Consider the following 25,293-nt stretch of genomic DNA (forward strand, 5'->3'; position numbering starts at 1 on the left):
GGAATTACACTTCAATTAATTTCCCACGAGACCGTCTGTCTCCCCACATCAGCCCGGTGGATGTTGCCTGACCTGTGCTGGAGCAAAATCAAAATTAACGTGTACAACACGGACAGTGTACGAGTGTCCGAACGTCCGGAAACGAGCTGTTGATCCGCTGCTGTTCGTCTGAAGGGTGTAATCTAGCAACAGTCCCCGTTATCCATGCGTAACGGGCAGCCTTCCGTACGGGCTTCACTTCCGGTCAGAGGGTGTGCATAAATCGCATCCCTTCTCCATCACCATCCCAGTTCATCATCCATCATCGAACAACCAACCTCCCAGAAGCAGAAAAGAAAAAAACACCGAGGCACCCCACAATACCGGAACCGAGAGATTAGACATCATAAAGGGTGCATGATGGTCCTGTTGGGGTTTTGTGATCGCCTGTACGGACAAATTGAACCGGAACGAGCCTGCTTCCGGCAGCCGTACCCTTTGGCAGCCACCACCGGAAGGAAGGAACACGGTCGGGTATCTCAATTTCCTGCCCTGCTCAATTGTCGAATCGTTCTGATCACCTGCGTGCCAATACTGTCGATTGTTGTGGTTCCGTGGATTTATGGGCGGGCATTTAAGCTGGCATTCCATAAATCATGCGACACGGAACGATGTCTCGGCTAGCGCACGAGCGGCTGCGGCTGCGTTAAATGCGATACGAGCGCGATTGGATTTTTATTTTCCACGCCGTCCAATTTGAAGCCCAATTTTTTACGTCGCATATTGTCTAATCTTAAGCGCTGTGCTGATTCCGGGCTTTTTGTGTGTCCTCGTTTTTTTTTGTGTTCCATTGCTTCTCAAATGAAGTTCTTGATGTCACAAAGACATCAGCTGGCCGCATTGCAGGAAGAATCGATAACAGAGCAGCGCAAAAAGTACGGCAAAGAAAGAGTGAGAGCGAGAGAGCGTAAAAACAAACTCACCCAATTTCCCACCGTCATCGGCCTAAAGTGGATGGCATAAATCATATTAATATAAATTTATTGCCGGTAATGTATGCAATTTGTGTGAACCGTTTTTCCCGAGGTAACTTTCATCTACCGGTTCCGGCATATCGCGATCAACCTATACATACGCACCACATGCAACTATATTCCAAGGCTCTGAGAGGAAATAATTTCGGAAAATTATTTCCCAATAAAGGCTGTTTTGTTTGTAAAAGTCTTAAAATAAACAAAACAAAATTTACTTTATTTGAGGAATAAAATACTGATAAAATACTGCCTAAAGCTAGCTACTTCTGGGAAAAAATAGATGATTGGAATATATTTGAAGTGTTTCTTATTTATGCAATATTAAGATAACATTAAGATTGAAAAAAAAGTCCTAACACGCGCCTGTTGATCAACTGTTTTCAATTTTAAAAATCCCACGTCTTTAATTTGAATCTGCTGACTACTTGTACGCTTCACACATAGATGTCGCTAGCAGTAGCTCCTTTGCCATCTCTCTGTGGTAAAAATGAACTGTGGCTTTCGTTTGACAGCCAGCGCCAGAAACAAAACAAACAATTCTGCTCACCCAGTCAAACAATCGCAAACAATTGCTATCGGAAGCAGATAACAGAACAAGTGTCCGTTGTGGGACATAAAATACCGAAAGAAGATGAAATAGAATACCTCAGCTTATCGGGCCTGCTCTGGTCACAGCAGTTTGTACGCCTAATCATAGAAGTTGTTACCAGTGCCGGTCAGTGCATTTCACAAGCGTGCCGGTAGCATTATGGATAAGAAAACAGCATTTCTTACCGGGGAACTGCCACGGCGAATTTTGCAATACACCCCGGAGCTAGACGGTGAGGGAACTTTCTCCGATGTGAAGCTAACAACGCCCGACCATTTGGATGGATTTATGTCGACCATCCATAAGCTATCGTTTAAGTACGAAAGCAAGGATGGAAGGTAAGGGCAGACAAGTGTTTCAAAATAGTGGCAAAAGTTGGCTCAAGTTTGCATCTCTCTTTAGCGACTCGAGATCGTTGCATCTGATGGTGAAAGTCATGAAAGGAAGTGATGCGTTCCGTGAATCTTCCATGGGTAAGACACAATTCACGAATGAAATCTACATCTACACGAAGGTGCTGCCCGTGTTCCAAGAATTGCTGGACTCGACCGGGAGCGGTCTTGCCGGGAACTGGTGTCCGAAGGTGTACTACGGAGAAGCAGGCATCTTTCCCTTGTACAGCGATCAGTATGAAACTATTCTCGTGCTGGAAGACATTTCCCCACTGGGTTACAAAGCGGGCCCACGGTTGGATCTGGACGAAGACCATCTGCGGCTGATGGCACGTCACATCGCATCGTTTCTATGCGCATCCAAAAGGACGAACGCCTATCGTCACTGATTGACGGAATTGATCCGCTTGACTTTATTTCCGGCGATAAAATCTTCACCAGCTACGATGTGTTGCTAAGGTTGGGTGCGAAACGGTTGTACAAGTATCTGGAAGCTCACCCCGACCAGCTGGACAGCGATAGTTTCAGGCAGGACATCGAAAATATGCGCCAACGTTACGAGGAAACTCCAATACGCCTGATGCAGGACTTGCTGCGCCGGGATGATGTGTTCTCGGTCATCCTACACGGCGACTATAACCGCAATAATGTGCTGTTCCAGACCGATGCGGATGGAAAACCGATAGCACTGAAGATGTTTGACTTTCAGGAGAATCGATTCGCTACCCCAGTGATCGATTTGGCGTTCTTCATGTACATGAGCATGACGGAGGAGCTGCGCGATCGATGTTGGGATGCGATCGTGCTAGAATACCATGCAGCGCTGCTGGATAGTCTAGCGGCAATTCTGAAGGTACCGAAGGAAGATGCTTCATTGGATCCTTACCGTCTTGAGCCATTCCTGGAACACTTTAAGCGACATGCAATGTACGGGGTAATCGTGACGCTACACTTTCTGCCCTGGATGATGTGTCCGAAGGATGAATGTGAGCAATTGTCGTATCATTTTTCGCGAGATGTACACTCGAAGGAGTTGGCCCACTGGACGTTGGTGTGCGGGGGTGAGGAGGTAGACAAGCGGTTGGTTGGTGTGCTGAAACATGCCAGCCGCAAAGGATATTTTGATATAGTGAAGCAGCAGTAGTGACGAATGTGACAAGACGCTAGGACCGCAAAACGAATTTAACGGCCGAGAGGGTTTGAGGCATCCTTTGATGAATGGTTATTTTTTTATTTTTAAGCACAGCCAAGCTGAAGTTAAAAATTTTATTTGCTATCAAAAGATATTGTATTATCTGCCTGTTTCCAAGCCTGGATCTTGAAATGCTCATAGGAGAAACGCATTCAAGTGTATTCCCGATTTATTTCTAATCAAAGTAGCCTTATAAAGTGGGTAGTCAACAAATCCTTTGTGAACTGATGAGAAGGAGCTAAATTTAATCGGTGAGAAAGTAAAATAAATTTAAAAAAATCGAAAAATGGTAAATAAATAATACATCCTTAAGAAAAGAAACTTTACAAAAGGAAAATAAATTTTAAACTTGTATAATGTAGCCTCGGCAGCATAACCGTGAAACCCTGTCCATCCACATCGGACAGGCTGGTGTTCAGATAGGCGAAGCAATCTGGAAACAGTACGGCCTGGAGCCTGTTATCTGCCTGTTTCCAAGCCTGGATCTTGAAATGCTCATAGGAGAAACGCATTCAAGTGTATTCCCGATTTATTTCTAATCAAAGTAGCCTTATAAAGTGGGTAGTCAACAAATCCTTTGTGAACTGATGAGAAGGAGCTAAATTTAATCGGTGAGAAAGTAAAATAAATTTAAAAAAATCGAAAAATGGTAAATAAATAATACATCCTTAAGAAAAGAAACTTTACAAAAGGAAAATAAATTTTAAACTTGTATAATGTAGCCGCGGCAGCATAACCGTGAAACCCTGTCCATCCACATCGGACAGGCTGGTGTTCAGATAGGCGAAGCAATCTGGAAGCAGTACGGCCTGGAGCACGGAATTGGAAAGAATGGACAGAGGATAGCATCGGAGAAAGATTGTAGTGACGCTGGTTTCTGCGAGTGTCCTACGTTCTATTCGGATAATGGAGAAGGACGATATGTTCCGAGGGCTATATTCATCGACACCGAACCGATGGTGATAGGTAAGCGAATGATGTGTAACGCTATTGATTGGCATTTAAACCTTCGTCTTTCTTTTTCTATTTACAGATCAACTGCAGATGTCCGACATTGGAGAGCTGTTCAACCCGGAATATCTGATACGAGGTAAGGAAGATGCCGCCAATAACTATGCCCGCGGATACTACACACTATCGCACAGAACGCTTGGTGGAGCGATGGAAGCAGCACGACAGATAGCCGAAGATGCAGACAACCTGCAGGGTATGATTTTGTATCACTCGTACGGAGGTGGAACGGGCTCGGGCGTCGCAGCACATCTGCTGCAAGAACTTGCCGAGGAGTTCCCGCGCAAGTGTCGTCTATCGTTCTCGGTGTATCCTTCGCCGTATCTGTGCACAAGCGTCGTCGAACCGTACAACACCGTGCTTATGACGCACCGGACGATCAACTTGATGGAGTGTTCGTTTATGATGGACAACCAAGCGATCTACAACATTTGCAGCTCAAGGTAAGTGAGTGCCATCGCGTTAGTTATTCTGGTTCCAATTTATTGTTGCTTCCTGTTGTAGACTTTCGATTGAGAGGCCTAGTTATGCGAACCTAAACCAGCTAATCAGTCAGGTAGTGTCTGGAGTAACGGCTTCCCTACGATTCGGGGGCGATCTCAACGTAGACATGAGCGAATTTCAGACAAACCTCATTCCCTATCCAAGATTACATTATCCAGTCATATCGTTTGCTCCAATTATTTCCTGTGAATCTGTAAATCACGAAAGTAAGTAGAGCAACAGACACCCACAACAGTTCCTATTGCGTTCATTGAATTCTCCATCCACCCAGAGCTGGACATTGGAGCGCTCACAAAAACGCTGTTTGAGCCGGACTACCAGATGGTGCGGTGTGGACTGTCGGGACGGGACAAATACATGGCGTGCTGCTTACTCTACCGCGGACACATATTGCCAAAAGACATTAACGAAGCCATCGCAAGCATCAAGGCCACACGCAGCATACGGTTCGTCGATTGGTGTCCCACAGGGTTCAAGGTTAGCTGTTGTGCGCACTGGCACGCGGGATTGTCGGAATAATAGGGACGGCCCCGGCTATTGACGCCACTTCTTCGATTTTCCGTTTGCAGATCGGAATCAATGCAATGGCCCCGAAAATGGCGCCCGATGGAGATCTAGCGCCGGTAAGACGGTGCGTAACGATGCTCGCCACCCGGACGGCCGTGTCCGACGCGTGGAGCAACATCGACGAGAAGTTCGACATGATGTACCGGAAGCGTGCGTTCGTGCACTGGTACGTCGGGGAGGGCATGGAGCAGTTCGAGTTTAGCGAAGCCCGAGAAAATCTCGCCAGTCTCGAGATGGATTATCGTGAAGCAGGCCTAACGGGCAAGTTGTGTGTACTGGACTGGACGTTGAAGGGTTTCGCTCATTTTTTTCTCCATTACTCCACAGACAGTGCATCCCAAAGTGACTACTCGGAATACTAGAACTTCAGGAACTTTGGTAAAAACAGAAGAGGAAGAACAACACAGTATCACACATTTTCGTCAACTATATTCACTAAGTAAGGATGCTAATATTTGCTCTGCTGTGTTTTTTTAGAAGGTTTTTGGCGCGCTCGCATGTTATGGTTTGCATGATTATTGATTCTGATTAGATGAACATGTTCCACGATGCTGGTATTCGTCCGCTCGTACCAAACGGCATATTAACGCGCATTCGCTTTTTACGGTGCTGTATGTATGTATAGTTTGGTCGCATATATGTCTTTTGTTTTTAAATTTGTTTTTTTTTCTTTTATCAACCACAAGCCGAATAATTGAAACTAAGAACAATAGAACACATAGTTTGTCCCTAATGCTGCTGTCTACTGTCGATCACGATTCGCAACTAGAAGATTATATAGCAGTAAGAAAGCTCCATCTCGAAACTTCTCATTCGCCCTCTAAGGAAAGTCCCAACGTCAACGCTAGGCTTATATTCCCTTAGAGGAGACTCGCTTTATAATTGCATTTAATTTTGCGTTTCCGGCGCATTTTTTAAATTTTCATTTTCCAATAGACGTCCGTTTCCGTTGGCTCACTCGAGTGAATCGAGAGAATCGAGTGGTTTGTTTCGTTATATTTGCTTGTCTTTGTTCGTTCATCTTGTGTTTCTCTCTGTGTATTGTATTAAATTAACTTTGTTTTACTGTTCTGTTGGCATATTGGTTTGCATTGGCTTTTGTCTTCAATTCGATCTCCTTTTTTGGCTTCGTTTTGAGTTTCTTTACTGTCTTTGTTGGTTGCTGTTTAGGATTTAGTTCTCTTTCACTTTTTTCCCCTTTTATCTCTTGCACATTTTCGCCACAGTCATCGTTTCGTTAAAGGTACAAAAAAGAAGAGACAAAATATAGGCTTCATTTATGTATATATTTTTGTGTATAGTTTAATGAGTTCTTTTTTTGTTTGTTATCGAATTTTCTCCTTCTTCCTTTATTAAGATGAAACGTTTCAACTTTATACTTTTCTGCTCCCTGCTCGCTACACTACACTATTATGTTACGAGTTATTATACTTGTTTGCTTCTTCTTTCCCGCCGTTTGCTTCCTCCTGCTTCCGCTCGACCAAAGGTAGCCCCCTTAGAAGGAAGGGGGCTCTCATATTTAAATAGTTGTGTATATACTTCTGCTGTATAGTAAGATGTGTATGTGTGTATATATATAGGCTCTAGAAATCATACAAATCGATACCTACGAAAACATCGCTATCAAATTGAAGCAGCTGCAGCAGCAACAATGCCACGTAGTAGTAATGGTAGCAGTATTGCTCTGGCTGGATGTTTTGGAAATAGCGTAAATCGGTGCACCCGCAAATGACTTCATACGAGATGTATTGCTGTTCATCTATATTTCTCTGCAGTTGAAATTGTGCAATGAGAGCTGGTAGGTGGTGTTCGGCACACCTCCGCTTTTCGTTTTCCCCGCGAGTACAATAAAGCAAGCGCCAGCAGTGATGTTTGTTTTACAACGATTTGTTTGGTTTGGTTGTTGAGGTTACAAAGGTCCGTTTTACTGTTTGTTTTTTTACTACATTTCGATAAAAATATTTCCCAGAAGTTATGTATACGTGCCTTCTTGTTCGTGTGCTAAATGTTTCTTGCTTTCTTGTGATTGCTGTTAAATATTTCCGCTACGTTAGATACTCTATGCAGGAAGTAGATATCATTGTATGTCTGGGTTTGTTTTTTAAAAAATGGTGGTTTCGTTTTCTCTTGTAGAAAATTCGAACGTTCTTGCGTAACTGATACCGCTGATTTGATCGGTATACACTGTGACCAGCTCCATTCTTCTATCGTAAGAACACGATACACTATCGAGTGTGCCCTGGAAATAGCTTGTCTTCGCAGGAGGACATTCCGTTGTTCAAGCGTAACTACTCCGGTTCGTCCTGTTCCTCCTCGTCTATTTCATCGCCGGCGTAACTCGACCGTGCCAGCTCGTTCTATTTCTTGATCGGTGGCAGCTGTTCGTTGATCGTCACGCTTAGTCGCCGAATGTTGGGCTTGTCGTAGTCCTCCATGGACATGCCACGGGACAGACGTCTCGCACCGGTCGAACCTTCGGTGGAACCGCCGGAGCTGGTCGAGAACGCACGGTTACGGTCGACGCCGGGCATAGCGACCGAGGTTAGCAAACCCTGACCCTTGCAGAACAGCAGAATCGACTGTGCCACTTTAGCGGGCTGTTTGGGGGAGAAGAGTTGAACGAATACGATTAACCACTTACAAATAGCAGCAATGTTCAGCAAAGTACTTACAGCATCAGCCAACACGTCGCCCGCTCGTTCCACCTTGAGCAGTGTGACCTTCTCCTTGTTCAGATCCTTGTACAGCTTCTCGACGACGCTAGCGTACGGGCTCATAATACCGGTGATCAGTAGCAAATCCACCTTACAGTTCTTCAATGGTAAATCTTTGCGCCTGCAAATAATTGTATCTTAGTTTTAAAAGATCTCTCTCCTTACAGCCTCACAGTAAGGGTCTACTTACGACATAAATGCTTTGACGTATTGCTTTAGATTTTTGCTGTTCAGCGAGCTGTGCAGACGGCTCTGGAACTCGGACACAATCTTCTCCTTGTCCGGATTGTCACCGACCAGTTGCTGTTGGGTCGTTGAATGACCGAAAGACCGAGTGTGTAAAAATAGGAAAGCATTAGTTATGTATGAGTTTGTCGAACGCTTCTCTAGGGCACTCGCCAAACACAACCGAGTGATCACAACTAAGTGGCGCTACAGGACAGCCGTTCTGTGTAAGGTACGGGTAGAATTAAAACAACAATGCTAAACAAATCTAACACAACATTCAATCGGAAGGCTCGAACGATTCCATTCGTGAGCTACTCGCCCCTGTTTATGGTTCTAGAATGGGGATTTCTAGTGCGAGATTGAAGAATCAGTTCGCTTTGGCACATTAAAAGCTTTCTGCTACTATGTAGCTCAGTAAATGTTAGTGTTTTATTACTATCGTCCAATCGTGTTATCAGTTTTTATCATTAATATTTTTGTTAGTAGCCAGATTTAGCTTCCATTTGATTGAGTACTTCCAATTTTATGAGGTAAATTCTTCATTTCCTTGAAGATCTTTTACAGCTATTTAATACAGTCGTTGGTTAGTCATTTTTCAGTTTAATTTTCTAAATAAATTTTGAACAAATGTTCCCAGTATTAGTTGAAATTTCCTTATTTAAAAATGTACATTTAGAAAATATTTATTTTTAGAATACTTTCCAAACATTGTTAGTCAATTTCATTATTTAGAAACACTGTTTTTAAATTTAACACCCCCTTTTTACTTCCCATTTGATCCAAACCCCGCTACAAACAGCAAACAACATCGCTACCTCAACAACTAAAACAACATCAAACAAGGGTTCCAACAGCCATTAAACCATCCAGTTGCTGCTAACAGTGTGCATTATTACAATGTTGTGTGTGTATGTGTTTGTTTTAATTATAAGTGGCGCACCACATGAAACAAACAAAACACCGATCAGCCACAACGCAAAGCTAGAACAGAGAAAAGAAAGAGGGCGGAAAGCCTCCTCCTAGCGAGGTACCAGCCAGCCCAAGCCTAGCTCAAACAAAGCTTCACAGAAAGGAAATAACTAAAACGAGCTTTAAAATAAACGGAATACACTAAATACCTCGGAGAAAACCTGCATGATTTGATAATTGGTTTATGTTTGTTTTGTTGGTCAGTTGGTTGGTTGGTTGGTTGGTTGGCAGAAACAGAAACAGAAATGGTGTCATGGCAGGTGATGCAGTTGAGGTCAAAGTTGCGTATGTTTTGATTATCGGTGGACGTTGCAGATATCGAGTGTTGTGTTGATTATTTTGAGTTAGTAGTGAGTTGTATTATTTTATCGTTTTTATTGCGATTGATACAAATTATTTAAAAAACAGTTTGAGGATTCGTCCAATTTTAATCGTAAAAAAAATCCAAGTCAATGACAATAATCATTATTGTGACAATCACCAAATTAAAGTGTTTAATTATTGAAATCAAAAACAGTGGGTTCAATGTATTGATGACGGAACGCCACAAAAACAATCGCAATTCAAACGCAACGCAAACATATTTGGGTTGACCGATAAAGATGCATTTATCGCCGCAACGGTATGCAAATTATTCAAAACGAGAAAGAAGAAGGAGAAAAGAACGCAGAAAATGAGAAAAAGAAAACGATATTTGTTTCAGTGACGTTGATACCCTGATAAAGATATCATTGATGGTTTGACTGATTGATTGACTGACTGACTGTTGATTAATGAATCAGTGCTGATAATGTGACGATGATAGGGATGGTGCGATGGAAAATTTATTTTGAGATAGTAAAAAAATTAACTAAACCTAAATCATTAAGGTATTCGTTATTAAAAACTTGGAATAGAACTCCTAAATAATTCATGAAAAGTTTGTTAAGTTTAGTAATTCTATTAGTGCTATTGTCAACATGCCAATAATTTACTGAATAATAATTTTATACGTTTTCTTGACTTAAAAAATAGTCCTATTCCATATTGTTCTTTACTACGGCATTTGCTTAGGCTTTCTACAAGTACAAGAAAAAGCCTGACCTTACAGCTTTGTATGAAATAGTACTCAAAAATGATAAAGATTTGAAAGTTATTTGCAATATCCTTAAAGCCATGGTTAAAAACTTCTTTAGAGTGAGCTTGTCTAAAATTTATCCAAAAAAGAAGGAAATATTTCCAATCAAGAGAAAATCATGATAAAATGGGGATGGGATTGTATACCTGCTTTTAAAACGGTTGCATTAAACATACTGGACATATAGATTTGAAGAAGAAGAAAAAACCGCGAATGAAACGAGAGCGTCTTCTAGTGTAACGAGAGAGACACCATCGTTCCCTGCGGCATCTAGTATAACACCGAAAGCCAATTCAACGGGGACATGGGAAAACGCTTCCATGAAAGTGTGTTCGATGGTAAACTAGTTCGTGCTCGACGACACCAACAAACTACTCGGGAGAGCGCCCGATCGAAAACTTGAACCCTGCCCGTTGATCCCACGATCTCTCACACACTTCACGCGCACAATACTTACGTAGCCAAACTTGTGATACAGCAGGAAGTCCTCGGCCGATTGGCCAACTTCGTCACCCTTCCACGAGATAAACTTCGTCTTGAACACGTCCAGCACGGATGCGGCCGATCCGGTAACGTTGATCAGTATGAGCCCGAGGCAGCGAGATGGGTGTGCCAGTCCGAAGCGAGCGAGTACGTTTGCGCCCGCACCCTCGCCGATACCGATCACGTACTTTACGTGCAGAAAGTCCAGCACCGTGACCAACTCTTCGCCCAACAGCTGCAGCGAAGGGAACTGGAACCTAGAGGAGAATTGTAAAGAAATAAAAGTCAGCTCTAGCTGGATGACATGGCCATCAATTGTACGGCTGGCACGGTAGCACTTTATGGTTTTTTTCAGGGAAACTTTTGCTTTTGGAAGGCAAATGCATCGTGCATTGGTGGAAGGAACAAGTTTACTGTTTTATTTACTGAAGTAATATTTTAACATTATAGCAATTTTCCCTGTAAATGGTATTATTTAGCCTCAATGTGATAAAATGATTCTTTTCTTTTCATGCTAAAAGCTACTTCAACTTTAACCAAGGCAAACTTGTTCCATGGAGACGCCCGGTACTTTGTACTCGGATGTATGAAATGGAGACGCCCAGTACCGACATCTCGCTAATCTGCAGCACAAATCAACCGTATCAATCGTATACAAAACATCATACTTTTGCCTTCAACTAAGCATGAAAAACCGGAACAGAAACAAATCAATAAGTTTCATCCTAATTTGTAATCTCTTCATTGCCACACATTCACACATGTCCCCTTTCGCATCGAAATCCATCATAAGCCGCCGGGCAATACTTACGAGTCGGCCAAATTGGGCGCATTATCCGCATGGCCGGGTACATCGATGTGGATGAAGCACGACCGTTCTTTGATTTCAATCATGCACGCACTGTTGACGAACTCCTCGAACGAAGAGTCTGCCACAGCAAAATTACCGGTCAGGGGTTTCATGGAACGAAGCAGAACAGCAGGAAAAACAGTACGCATTAATATGGAGTAAAATGGTGTGTTATTCTTTTCGTGGATTTTTTCCCAGCTGTGTGTATGTGTGTCTGTACTTACGGTTCGTGCCCAAATCGTGCACGGTAAGGAAGACGGCACGCTTTTCCTGTTGTGAAAGATCGCCCTGGAAGTGGAAATGGAAGTAAAGGGTGAGCGGATAAAAGTGGATAGCATCAGTAATTATTCTTGGAAAGCAGAACGAAATAAGGCAACGAATAAAGTATGTGTGTGTGTGTGTGTGTGTGTGTGTGTGTGTGTGTGTGTGTGTGTGTGTGCTTCTCCTCGCAATGACTTCAGAAGTGGAAAGAAATATGAGTACGAAAACACGTTCCCAAGAGGGAAGTGCAAAGTTTTGCTAAGTTTATTCATTTCCGAGCCGCCTTCCATGTCGCTCGCAGCTATTCCTCTTTCACTTTGTACTTTCGGTTTAGATAGTGTTCCCTGTTCCTGGGAGCATAGACACAACTGGGACGTCGTCAACAACAGACAGTAGTAAAAGCAGTAGTGGTGGTACGTTAAGAGGCAAGAACACTACCTCCAAAACAACGCCCTTCACTTAAACGGATGGGAAAGAAAACAGACCCAAGACAATAAGATCCCATCGACCGCGTCACCGTCAAGTCATGGGGGGGGGAGTTTTCTTTCCAGGAAAACTTTCACTTCAAATGGTGATGGAAATATGAGCGCTGAAAATAAGGCACAGGGGTTAGGATGGGTGATGGTGGACCATCTTTTCTTGACCCTTTGTGTGAAAAGTTTTGCTGCCGAGTGTGCTTTACTCGATGCGTAATCGATGCGAGCAGAACTCGACCTTTTGCGAGGTGATATGTTTATGTTGGTTTTCGATTTTTCTTCAGTTTTGAGGTTTGTTCGCTTTGACGGGAGTGGATGAGCGTCAAGAGAGTGGTGGAAAGAGCATGGGAAGCGTCTTATAAGTTTTATATTAATTTAGTTTACGTCACACCTAAATAAACACAATGAATGAGCAATTTGAAACAAAACTCAATCCCGATATTGTCGCGTTCAAGAAGGGAGAGGGATAGATGTGAGCTATAATAAGAAATGAGATTTAAAATTCTTCCTTCATTATCACACATTGTTTCCGGAACCACTGTATTGTTCAATAGTATTAGAACTACCGAATCGAGCATTCGACTAAAAGTAGTTTGCGAGAGACGAAAATATGCTATTTGTAACATGTTCATAAAAAAATTACCTGCACTGTGACGATGATTTCACCGCTTTTCTCCGTATTAACTGCATAGCGCTGCGGAAGAGAACATAAAGAAAATGGTATTAATATTTCAATTGAAATGTTGCAAATCATGCATCTGCTAGAGCACGACACTATTTGCATACAGCGTTGATAGCAAAATTTAATTACTGCATTAAACCCCAAGAATATCGAATCATTACACTCTATCAATCATTATGCCAGCTCGATGGTCCAAACAAGCGACAAATTATCTTATCACACGTTAGATAAATGCTAATGAAGCATGTATGCGCGCATCACACGCAAAATCAATATTGCATCGATGAAAATGTCTCTACAAAACACATTCGACGCTAATACGGTACTCAATCGAATTGAGTGAAGAGGAAAACGGAAAGAACCATGTTCAACTATCGAACGAGATAGTAATCGCTAGGCGTCTGTTGTGTTGAAGCTGCAACCATGCACTTGGACCGGCTGGTGGATGGTTAGGATTGAGCTTCCTGTAAGCGAGCCATTAATAATCTAGACGAGATAGTCGAGCACGCTTCATAGTTGGGACAAAAATTGTTGAGATGAATATTACATTACAAACTGTAACATGTCCATGAAATGTTCAAGGGAATAGACAAGCAGCTTTAATGCGCCCTCATGCACGAATCGATATCTTGTTTTGTTCGACTGACTTGGGCTTCTGTTCGATATTTAAAGAGCAGAATAAAATTCACATTAGAAGTATTTGTTGAGTTTTTTTAACATTATTTTAAACCCAAAATCATTTTTGAATTTCCCTTTAAGGCAAATAAAAAGTGGATTTACCTATTTATTGTCTACTTATTTAGCAAGAAATTCAGATTTATCATTATTTCCCCAAATTTTCTTTGTTTGTTGGACAACCATTGTAAATTTCGATGCCAACATCAATTTTATGAGAAAATCATTCCGTAAAAGTAAATTCTTCACGAATATCTTTATCACAAAGCAACTCAATTTCAACGTTAATTTGATTTGAAAGCACATTATACTACTCTCCCGAAGAGTGTTGGTTAACAAAGGTACTTAAGAGCGCGACTTAACCCTATCCACGCTTCGTTCGTTCACACACTGACATCGGCACATAAATTGTGCCCGGGAAGCGGTGACTAGCACAATTCCATTAGGAAGCGCAGAACGAATCAATTCCTGTGCTTTGCAAAACAAATCCACCATATTTCACCACGTCAAAATGGCACTCTATTGTAAATGTATGAAAACTTCACCATTAGGCACGCATTCGCTCGCTGGAACCGCAAGACTCGCGGTTTCAATTTGGTACTCGGTACTCGGTAAGGGATGAATAATCCATGAACTAAATCAACCGGATCGCTCGCTACAGAACAGCGCTACCTTACGACGAATCCAGAAACGTATCGTTAAAGCTTCCCAGTCAGTCGGTGTGTTGTGTATCGGTGTGTCGGTGTGTGGAAGTAAAAGCGTCCATTGAATGGATTGTTTCATTTGCATGAAAAACTCGATCGTCTGTGAAAGAAATGCTGGGAAGAAGCCTTTCTTCCCTTTCAAATCCAATCTCGTGCAGTCCGGCAAGTACGACCATTGCCGTTCGTCGCTGCCCCTGGACGGAACAACCACAGCCAAGCAAGTATCACAAACCCTGTAACATATTTTTCGCATTTACCCGGCGTCCCATTTGGCAGCATAAACATAAATCGGAAAGCTGTGTTTCCCGATACTTGTGCAGAACCGCGCGAGCGAGTCCACGCTGTGGTCGTTGTCCACTCCGGTCGTTCGGTTGATGGTGGCCGCCGTGTGGCCGATTTGCCAATTGGAAAGCCCTGTTTGCAGGATGTTTTTCGCAAGCACACAAACACACACACACATACACTGAAACGAATTCGCTTTTCTTCGCTCGCGGTACCGGGTTGGCCGGAGCAATCTTTTTTATTTCCCTTTGTTTATTTATTACTTCACTTTCCACTCCGTATCAACTTGTTGCTCGCCCGAGGGTCTGCCTCGGATGTTGTTGTTGTTCGTTCGTTCGGTCGAGCAGGTTGCTTCTGCTCACCGGAGGACTGGCGATGGAGTGTAGTAGCAAGTTCCACGCAATTCTGTACTTGTCGTAATTGTATGCAGCCACATCACAGATATTATGCTTGCTCGTGCACTATAAAACACTTTCCTGCTCAGAATGAATAATGATCTTGTTGGTTTCCTTTGTTATGGTGCAAGTTCTTGAGAAAAAAGAAAACCTGCCAAATCCAGTGCTTTTCCATTTCAGTTTCTGCACTACATTCCTTTTCCATATTTGCTGGGGTGTTAGATTTATGCGAGCATTTCTTCAACTAACTTTTCAGAAACACTCCGGCATGACAATTTTCTAAAGCTTTACATGTAACAAGATTTATCGTCTACGTAAGCAATGAGTTTGATGATCTGTTAAGTTTTTAAATTGCTTTCAATAGAAAAGACTGCCTCCTGTGAAGAGTATTCCTTCCTGTGTAGAGTGTCTTGTATAAGGACACCATATTGCAGCACTTTCATGGAATTATTAGCAGCTATACCCAAAACAACCAAGGAACTTCAAATTTATACGTATTTTGAAGTTCATCCATGACCTCATCTGAAGTTGTAAAAGCGAATAGTAAATAGTAAGCAGTACTCTGACAACAAGTTATAGCTGCCTTGGGTTTTAAAAATTTACTCGCTTCTCCTGGAGTCTCCTAGAGGACATTTTCCGACCAACAGACATTGTTGATGAGTAGAACTTAACGACTTTTGATAGCTTTATTGTCCTCACCATTTAGGAAATTCGTTTCGGAGGTCAAAGCATCCATCTACAAGCTGATGAATATCCTGAACAAAATCAACAATGCTTTTACAAAATATCTATTTCAAGCTTTCCATGTCTCATAGATAGGGGCACGTCGTCGACCGTGAAGACTTCGGACTGAGCTTAGTAGAGACCAGTAGATTACTGATACGTTTTTGACCTGGATTGTTATACATCCATTAGCCAAAACAGACCTCAGATGACAGTAATGCGGTAGAATGCTTCTAAGATAAACTTTTCGAGCTCGAGTTTGCTTGTGGGATTGAGTCTTGCCGACTATACCAAGAAAAAATTAAAGCATTGCTTATTTTTAGTAACATTACCTTTGTTTCAGGAAGACAGACCAAGACAACTTTTACGACCAGACTTTTATCCTCAACATAAAGCATGAAGCATATCACGCGAGGAACAGTAATTTAGGTTTTATGAATATCAAAATTAATCACCAAACAAATTGTTCAATTGATCATTATGGATTATTCCAACCAGCCATACTGTCGCGACAGACGAAGCTGGGACTTTGTAGAACATATATAGCCCCAAGTACTCACATCAGTCTTCGAGACATACTCGTTCGAGGCGCTTAAAATACGAGCCGCGAAAAATGTTGTAGTGACCTCATGGTGTTGTGTCGAATTAGACCCACCAGGACTCTTTAGACTATATAGCTGTAGATATAGCTGTATAGTCTTTTCTGGATGTCCACATGGACAGGCGAGGCGCAATAGCCGCAAACTGCGATGATATGAAGGCGTATATGCTTTCACCAGAAAAGCCGGATTGGCTAGACATCGATGCTTTGTCGTGAACGATTTCGAGAAGTAAGTAAGTAATCTGACATGAGTGACATCATTTAATTTTTCGTCAATGCTACTGAAACAACTCAATAACACATCTTTGAGCATTTGTTTCAGTAATCGAAAATAGTTTCACGAGTTTCACGAGTTTCAAATTTATTTTGCGACGAATAGAAGATAAACATGCTAGAGATCGATTTATTCCCGAGGTAAAAATTCAATTTATTTTAAAATATCTTCAAAAAGTCTTTTCTCCATCGTTATTGCTTAGGACAGCTTCTTACTCGTAAATTTTTCTTCAACATCGTTCAAGAAAATTGCGTTTTTCTTCGTTTAAATATTTGAGTTTCAATTTTTTACCGCTTGCCGCATGTTTGGTTCGTGCTCCATTACCTATAGAGTACCACACCTTCGCAACCTGATAGGTATACGTTACTCGGTTTCCTTTTTCAATATTGACAGTCGCATCAAAACCCTTTTCCACTGTTTCGTTCCTCCCTGAATCCATATGCGGAAGCAAACGTCTCTTGCCTACGGTCGAGCGCGCACATTTTAACAGCAAGCTAATATTTATTTTATAGCAAGTGTAAACATGTGCCCGCCGAGGGGTTCCTCGACCAGCGTACACTTGGAGAGCTTGAAAGTACAAGGCTGATGCCGCGTAAAGGCTCGCGTAAAGCGACGAAAAGCTCGGAAAGGCGTAAAAGTGCAAGAAACCTTCCGGTTCTCCGTCTGTCACCTTCATCATTCTTGCTGCCTTCCCGTCATGTCCGCCCGTTGCGATCGAACCCAGATCGGTCTATCGAGAAAACATTGCCTTCTCCCACGTCAACAAGTGGCCACTTATCGAGGCTCCGTCATGCCGAAGGTACTTCAACTTCATTTATACGTCCGTCTGGGTCTACGTTTGTGTGTTTGTGTACGTGAGAGCGCTTTCCATCGTGTGTTCCCCGCACGATAGGCAATCAGCTTTCGTCCATCGGACTTTCAAACTCGAGCATATCGTTACGTGACTTTGAACGTTTTGCAATCTGCCGTCACGGAAATACACGATGGAATGCTATTGCCGGCATGCGAACAGACACTAAAAGGTGTGAACCGGACCGGAAATGGTACGTGGGCCGTGCTGCCAAAGATAGGCTGAGCTCTGAGAACCATGGACCAGGACGCCACGTCCTCGCTTCGGTTGTTCGTGATCTATTTTCGTCCTGTCCGTGCTTGTGTTACTCGTGGCTGCGTTCAGTCTTATTTGTGAAAATGTGTTTGCTTTTGTTTTCGCGGTGCTTTCTATTTGTCTTCGTTCCGGCGTTGTTCTATGTAATAGTATATCCGGTCTAGCGGTTCATGCCTTTCAGAGCTTTTCGAAAGACTAACAAGCTTTTTTGAAATGCTTCGGAGTTCTGTTTTGTTTCGGTGGACATTGAGCACCAAATGAAAGGTTAAATTCTCTGTAGCAGCCAAACGAACGGTTGGACAGGATAACAGCTCATCTGCATAACTACCAGCAGCCCGATGAAAAGTGGGGAAAAGGTCTGATTAAATGAGGGAAAATAGTCTGTGGCTGACAGTTACAGAACCATTCGAACCTGCTCCCTGAAAAAAATGTCCCTTAGACTTATCTAATGGAGCGATTAATCAGCGTGGAATGGTAATTGGATGCTATTAGCGCGACAAAAGCCCATCAAATGATCGCTGATTAAAGAGGCCGCTCTCAGTAAGAACTTTGCAAATGAATCTGAAGAACTGTATACCGAAGTTTGTTCGCTCAATAAACCACTGATTCGTAATGAGAAGAGTTCGCAGTGTTTAATCGAATTTTGCTTCTAAGGAAACCCAACGGTACTCCGTCAGATTCTCTTACTCCGACACCCAGACTCGTATGAATTATACCGAAAATGCACTTCAACCGCATCTCAACGACGCCAACTGTTCCGCAATCAAGTGCTATAAATAAATTACATTCCACACACTCTTGGCGCGTTGCTCCTTTCTCAAAACATCTTCCAAACGTTACGCCCTGGAGCGCCATCTCCATGGGCCAACCTTACAAAAATAAAACAATCCTCCCTCAAGTGTAGCACGCAAAAACTCCATTTCCGATCAATTTCCAATCAACGTACGTCGATCGATCGGCAACGGCAAACTATTATCGGTCCCATCGGCACAGCAACTGTTTATGGTGCACGAGAATGCACGGAGCACGGGTTCGACTTCGAACTACGTACGTGCGGGCTGCAGGGCAGGGCTTCATACCGATACATCGCACAGTTGGTGCATGCTCATGGCCACATCATCACGGCAACCATGTGCGTTTGCAATGAACTTTTCAATTGCAGATAATTGCTTTTAAATTAAATCGCTTTTCTCGCGCCCGGCCAATGTCTCTACGGCCAGTTAAGACGACGACGAAAAGGGGAAGTCACATGTTCCGGTTGCTGCAGCCTTAAACTGGTATACGCTAACCAGGCTTGGCGTGCACCGGATGAGAGTTGGTTAGTGACCAGTTAGCCTCCGGCTAGCTGCTTGATTTTGGTTCCATAGATTGTGACTTACAAAGTATCAATTCTAACGACTAGGAAATGAGCTTATTCTGTAACGATGAGAAACCAGAATCTCATAAATACTAGATAGTAAGAAGGATATTCACTTTTAAGTTGATGGATGAGAATGTTCAAAAACATTCTATTCTTATTCTTATTATTATTACCATTTAAATCAAACTGTGAATTTATAAAGATTTGCGACCTGACTCTATTTCATTTTTTTTGTCGTATGTTTTCGATGCCAGTGCCAAGTAGTTGTTAGCAAGCATTTTTTCATCAATACTACGCATTTCTGTTCAGTATGTGGAGTATATGGGGCATATGGAGTAAACCTCAAACTATTGTCGAAATATCAACCTATGCACTAGTTAGAACTTCAAGACACACGACTTGTTCCAAGTTAATCCTAAAGAGAAGGTTCGAAACTCTGTAAACAAATTAATGTTCTGGATTATAGTTTGGTAGAGGGACTCCAAAGCGTTTACTCTTGAAGTGTTCATTATTCACCGCAACTCACTTGGATAACTGTTCAGTAATTTGGTATCCAAGAAGTTTAGTTCTCAGAACACATTATAAGATCTCTTAGGTCAGCCAAAGGTACCACATGCTGTATCACAAAATGGGGTTCAGTCCCGTAATAGTTTTCACGGAACAAAAATGACCCAATAATTTATAGCATGAGGGCAAAGCTCTGTTCAATTTTTAAAAAAACTCATGAAATCTTTGAAGATATTCTCCATTGGTAGGTCGGGTAGTTTAGTTTTAAAAATAACAATCCACAGCTCAGTTTAAAAAGCAGAACTTAGCTTTTTGACGGAGCTTACGCATATTTTAAGTTTCACTACAGATATACACTGAAAACCTGATGTTTGAGACAAATAACTTTAGCTATTCTAGCTCCAATTTCATAGGTTCATCGTTTTTATCCCTAATATGACAAACTTCAAAGGAAATATCGTCATAGTAGTCGTTGGAGAAAATTCCGGGAAGGTATAGAAGTTCACTCTGCTGTCTGAATTTTACACTGTGCGTTATTGAGTTATGTACTGTAGTTGATCACGAAAGTATATCTTCTGCATCAATATCATTATCATCATCTTTTTGGATACTCAGGAGGACTAAGCATGTCAGTTTTGTGTTACTTTATTTAATATATTAGTAACTAGTTAATCAGTCCTTTGTATTAGAGATACGTCCAGGTGCAAATATATGCATATATCTTCATGTTAGCAACTAATGCCGCTTCCAATTTGATATCCTGATGTTACTTACTAGCAACAAAACTCTTTATGAACCATGAAGAATCTTATCAGATTGTGAATCCAAGGCATCTAGACGAGAGACCTAGTCTTATTGCTTTATAGCTAAATGATATATCATAGATGATCCTGGACTAATACAACTACGAAGCTGCTCATTATAGGCACGAAATAGGCATGTCTTATCAGATTGTCCTGTAGTTCTTTAAAGTAACTGCTGTAAGTATTTTTTTGTAAAAAAAACACTTTTTAAAACAAGTCTAGTAACTTTGAAAGCTTTTAAACGAAAAACCTAATATTTTTTGGTACGTTTACGAACAACAGACGTCAAAAAGGTACGAAGGAAACGATTATTACTATCGTCATCTTTATTGCACCTGTAAAAAGCTGAACATTGCACATTAATCAAAGAAAGTCCAACCAAATCATCCTGTTCATCCATGCCTCCCACAGTCCTTCAAAAGCTTGTGGTAAACAACGCAACACGATGCCTCCTTCACAAGCAATTGTAGCATTAGCATCTTTGTTCATTTCACCGCGAGCGCATACATAACGGCCCTTTTATTTCCGCCACGATAAGATCACATTTTCTCCGGACACCGAGACGCACAAAACCGGTACGACGCTAAATAAACACGATTGTTCGCTTTGGTGCGTTCTGGTTTATGCTTTCTTAATGTTACGCATTTTCATGGCCAATAAATTGCACCATCACCACCACGCCACAGGCTACAAGATCGAACGATACACGCCCGCGTACTACACACGCTTTTCACGCAAAAAGGCGCCCGTTTGGCGAAACTGATGGGCGCACGACACTAACGAAGCAAATAATTCTTCGGAAGGATTCTTTCTTTTCTCCTCTTGCTGGAGTTTGATTTTATGAACCACAGACACATCACACGGGGGTAATTATTTCATGCCAATAATGATCGATACGCGCGCGAAACGCATGAAGGAACACACTTTTGTGTAGCGCGAATTGTGTAGCACCATGTAAATAAATTTTCCATACGACTTCTACCCTCTGAATTTTCACCGATCACTACACACGATCTGACGATCGTAAAGGGGTAAATTTTTTATTTTTGCACTTTGCCACTATTCGTGGAAAATCCGTTCCAGTTGTGTTGCTGGCTGCGCGAAGACTGACCGGGTAAATGTTTGTGCATCGCCCCTGAAGCCTGACAGGAATAGCAGCGAGACCAGCCCGAACGATTGATTTGTATGGCCCGCAATACAAATTCGAATTGAAATTATTGACATTCTCCGCCTTCCCTCCTAACCCGGTTCTCCTTTTTTCCATGGTCAAACACTGGCCGGCTGATTGGAACAGGCTTTCCACCATCAGCTTCCACTCGATTGGCAGTGATTGGTTTGATGGTTTGATCGTGGTGGTTGAAAATTTAAATTAGCTCCACAAATCATCATGAAGTTGAGGATGCTCTGTTTTGTTTTCACCGCTCGGACTTGATGGTATAGAAAGAAAAGAGGAGCAAAAATACTATTTGATTGCGATACACACACACACAAATGTATCGCTGTATCGGTGTGTTGGATGTTCGACCCGAGGGTCGTGTGTGGTTAAATGAAGTGAAACAATTTTTCTTCTCAACCAATCACAACGCTAAGGGCGGACGTTTCTACCATCAGCGAGATGGAAATTTGATATCATATATTGATCGGTTATTGGGGAATAAATGGGAAACAAAGATCGCCCACCTAACCTATATCGGATTGAGGCTTAACTGCGCCGGAACGATGCGTCACTTCAGGCGCCATTGTTTGTTCGATGTGGGAAATAAAATTGTTCTTGAAACAAGAGACACCGGTAGCCCAGGAAAGGAAAAGCACCGATCCATTTCGTTGCACAAAAAAACGGTGGGAATCCCTTCGGATTAATCAATTATCCATCGGAGGGTTGCTCGAGTTTAAGGCAAGGCGTAATGCAAGTTAAAGGGCTCGTGAGGCTTGCCTCGTAAAAGTTCGTTAACCTGCCGGTAGGGGGTTGAGAGGTCCCATCCCTACCTGACCACTGGACGGGAAGAACCGGTGAGGACGAAAAGTATCGAATTTCATGCATAAATGATAACTGGTGAGGCAAGCCATACAAAAACCAACCGGGGATTCGGGGCGTTTATGTTTTTCGTTTGCCTCGCGAATGGAGCTTCGTTGAACGGGGAGTTTCGGTGGGTGTAAAATTTTCCAGTAAGTTTGCATTTTTGTAAAACAGGTGAAACGTATCAGAGATCAATATTTTACTTTGAAGAGTTTGGTGAGCTGTGTTGGTTGAGGCGCGAAGGTAAAATATAATAAAGATTAATTTATGGATCACTTCTTCCCTATTAGTTTTAAAAGATTCTGTAGGTTTTGTTGAGTTAAGCTATAATAAGGTAGAGTTCAGGGTATGGGATGTGAGAACCTGAACCAGGTGACCTACTTAACCCAGGAATATGATATTTTCAGCTACCTGACTACCAGCTTCAGTTTGTAACATGGTACGTCAAAGCTAAGTAAAGATAACCCTATTTAACTGGAATAAGACGTCAACATCCATAAAAGAACCATTGAACATTAGAATTTATTCGTTCTCTAAATACAGCATATTCCGCATAAAAGTTGTCATTACATCCAAGACTTGAAATCACTGAATCATCTTTAGTTTCTGCCTAAATTCTTGTATATGTTCAAGGATAATGTTGACCATTTTCGGATTGAGCTGAAAACCTTGTTGCACTATTTCAAGTATGATCAACACGTAGTAGAAAATGTTTAAACATTTTTTTTAAGTGAAACATGTTCAAAAATCTGAAACAACATTATTCTGATCAAAACTGACACAAAAGATTTCGCAAAGATTGCTTGAAGATCTTATTGAGAAATAAATAAAAGTGAAAAAGTTTTTACATCTCTCAGCAAATTTATCCACTTAATCTTTCACAGACTTCAGACATGGCTAGCAAGTCACAATAACCCTGCGCATACTGTAATAAATTTAATAACTCTACAAATCTCCTGTTGGGTAATTTTTCTTATGCTAGAACATGTGTTCAACAACAGATAAGAATGGATATGAAATAAATTATGGCAGATATAACTTTTAAGTACATGAGGAAACAAGGTCTGCCACCTGCATTTTTTTTTGGTTTGTGCATTTATTACTTAATACATATTATTCTCTTAATTGCTATAAGTTGACAGATTGGTAACATATTATCTTATTCATAAGAGTAGGATTCTACGGTTTGTGGAATTGCCCCCGGTCATGAGAGGCCACAATCTCGCAAGAGGCCCAAAACACTTTACTTTAAATCAGAAGTGGTTGTGTGCATTTCGCAATGTACCAACCAATTAGCAGAATCGATGTCATATGGGCCTCCTAACTAAATTTTTCTTAACGCCACTGAGAAACAAAACCTGCCACTGCTCAAGTGCTTCAAAATAGCATCAGAAAAATACCATACAAAAGCGACATGTCGTGGGTATAGAGACAAGTTACGTTACGAAGAGGATTAAGCAAAACAATTTTATGTCGGCAAACAATTTGATTTTTGATATATATTTTTTCTTACTATTTTGCTTCTCGTATAAACAATGAGTTAATGTCTATTTTCATGGATCGATAACTCAACAATTAATACGCCGATAAGCCATACTCAAACAATAAAGATACAACTTCAAGAGGTTGCGGGCTACCATTTTTGTCTTTTTTGACATAACTATGATTTCATACCGACCTTATCGAGATAGCAATCGGCGCCAAATTCAATTAAATGCACAGTTTCTATGTCTACTGGGTAATTAAAATCCGTCAAGTAAGGTTCTCAGCTGTACGATTGTTAATCGCCTTTGATAGCCCCTTTAATAAATAAAGGGTCTTCGTCAAATGCTGACTTGCTAAGGAAATGTTTGAAGCATACATTGAGTGAGACAAATATTACTCTTAATGACTTTCCTTGGTCCATTCTCAAACACACATCAGAAATCAATAACGGGGGTTTGATACAAAATCTAATAGTTGAGTGGTGTTTATCATCTACTTTTCAAGTGTTAATAGCAAACCCACTTGACAAGCTGTACTGCTGCAGGCTAGCGATTACAGCCGAGCATGTGCAATAGTTACATTGTAGATGTAACAGAAGCGATAGGAAGGAACTTAGTGTTATCTTCTATTGGTATTGATGGCTCAATAGCAATCTCCACTGATAGTGAGTTAACTCAGTTTAATGTTTGTAGAATATTGTTGCATAATTTCATATAAAGTCGAACAACATTCATTTTGATAATTTACATTAAGTTACTGAAGTTACACAGCTTGTCTGGCTCAAAGCTACCAAGCTTTTGACATCAAATATGCTTCACATGTTTTACTAAAAATCGATGAAACACAACCCGACTGTCATACCTCCAAATCGAATCATAAAACGAACGAACGAACGTGGCCCAGTCATTCCTTTTTATTATTCAACTTGACTGTTCCTTTTATTAACACACGACGAAAAATGGAACATTTCGGCAGCATTTCGGTTAAAGACAAGCACGTTTCCTACGGGTGACTTGCACACACACACACCCGCAGAACGTTCCATCCATCCATGTGGTAACGGTTCAAGCTCTACTCCTCATCCAAATGCATTAAGCTTCCTCGTTTGAGGTAAAACGCTTCAAAAAGTCTTCCCTTCACCATGTGGTCGTTCGTTCGTTTTTCCCAGACAACCGACAGGCGACCTACCGTTCCGAGCGAGCATCATCGATCGGCTTAGCATACCGGCCACGTGGTCGATCATCGAAACGAATTAAGGCGTCCTGGTGATTGGGCAGGACAGATGGAAGGCAACGCACCATCAAACACCATCAG

The 25,293-nt window shown here is 41.7% G+C and overlaps 3 protein-coding genes across 13 annotated transcripts in view; 2 read left to right on the forward strand and 1 right to left on the reverse strand.

Annotated features, from left to right (window-relative positions):
* The first annotated feature begins 1,537 nt into the window (after positions 1-1,537).
* LOC118506964 lies at positions 1,538-3,817 on the forward strand. Its single transcript, XM_036044800.1, has 2 exons — positions 1,538-1,940; positions 2,005-3,817. Exon 2 carries the CDS (start codon positions 2,347-2,349, stop codon positions 3,136-3,138), a length of 792 nt encoding a protein of 263 aa, XP_035900693.1. The 5' UTR covers positions 1,538-1,940; positions 2,005-2,346; the 3' UTR covers positions 3,139-3,817.
* Positions 3,554-5,972, forward strand: LOC118506962 (tubulin alpha chain-like). 2 transcript variants are annotated; one of them, XM_036044787.1, is made up of 7 exons: positions 3,554-3,835; positions 3,909-4,152; positions 4,220-4,640; positions 4,702-4,907; positions 4,973-5,178; positions 5,271-5,529; positions 5,596-5,972. In XM_036044787.1, exons 1-7 carry the CDS (start codon positions 3,833-3,835, stop codon positions 5,628-5,630), a joined length of 1,374 nt encoding a protein of 457 aa, XP_035900680.1. In that variant the 5' UTR covers positions 3,554-3,832; the 3' UTR covers positions 5,631-5,972. The 2 variants fall into 2 exon arrangements, with proteins under 2 accessions (XP_035900680.1, XP_035900681.1); XM_036044788.1 differs by lacking the exon at positions 3,554-3,835 and having other exon boundaries at positions 4,113-4,152; positions 4,220-4,276; positions 4,332-4,640; positions 5,596-5,924.
* The window catches only part of LOC118506963 (uncharacterized protein ZK1073.1), a 43,296-nt gene continuing 23,941 nt past the window's right edge, over positions 5,939-25,293 (reverse strand). For 5 of the 10 annotated variants that reach the window (XM_036044796.1, XM_036044799.1, XM_036044797.1 and 2 more), the window contains exons 3-9: positions 13,010-13,060; positions 11,854-11,917; positions 11,591-11,708; positions 10,754-11,036; positions 8,173-8,285; positions 7,941-8,103; positions 5,939-7,865 (exon numbers count right to left, since the gene is read on the reverse strand). In XM_036044796.1, the coding sequence (XP_035900689.1) occupies positions 7,626-7,865; positions 7,941-8,103; positions 8,173-8,285; positions 10,754-11,036; positions 11,591-11,708; positions 11,854-11,917; positions 13,010-13,060 (1,032 nt within the window). In that variant the 3' untranslated portion in view covers positions 5,939-7,625. Of the gene's footprint in view, positions 7,866-7,940; positions 8,104-8,172; positions 8,286-9,328; positions 9,341-10,753; positions 11,037-11,590; positions 11,709-11,853; positions 11,918-13,009; positions 13,061-14,684; positions 15,175-25,293 lie in introns of those variants that run through there. The other 5 variants (XM_036044793.1, XM_036044792.1, XM_036044789.1 and 2 more) reach the window with 2 other exon arrangements.

Source organism: Anopheles stephensi, chromosome 2, assembly GCF_013141755.1.
Source record: "Anopheles stephensi strain Indian chromosome 2, UCI_ANSTEP_V1.0, whole genome shotgun sequence".
Lineage (NCBI taxonomy): Eukaryota > Metazoa > Arthropoda > Insecta > Diptera > Culicidae > Anopheles > Anopheles stephensi.

Bases quoted from the DNA above. Each gene is read 5' to 3' on its own strand.
- LOC118506962 (XM_036044787.1), top strand. The intron at 4,908-4,972 runs GTAAGTAGAGCA...CCATCCACCCAG, and splicing joins TGAATCTGTAAATCACGAAA to AGCTGGACATTGGAGCGCTC. The intron at 5,179-5,270 runs GTTAGCTGTTGT...TTCCGTTTGCAG, and splicing joins GGTGTCCCACAGGGTTCAAG to ATCGGAATCAATGCAATGGC.
- LOC118506964 (XM_036044800.1), top strand. From the start codon at position 2,347: ATGCGCATCCAAAAGGACGAACGCCTATCGTCACTGATTGACGGAATT.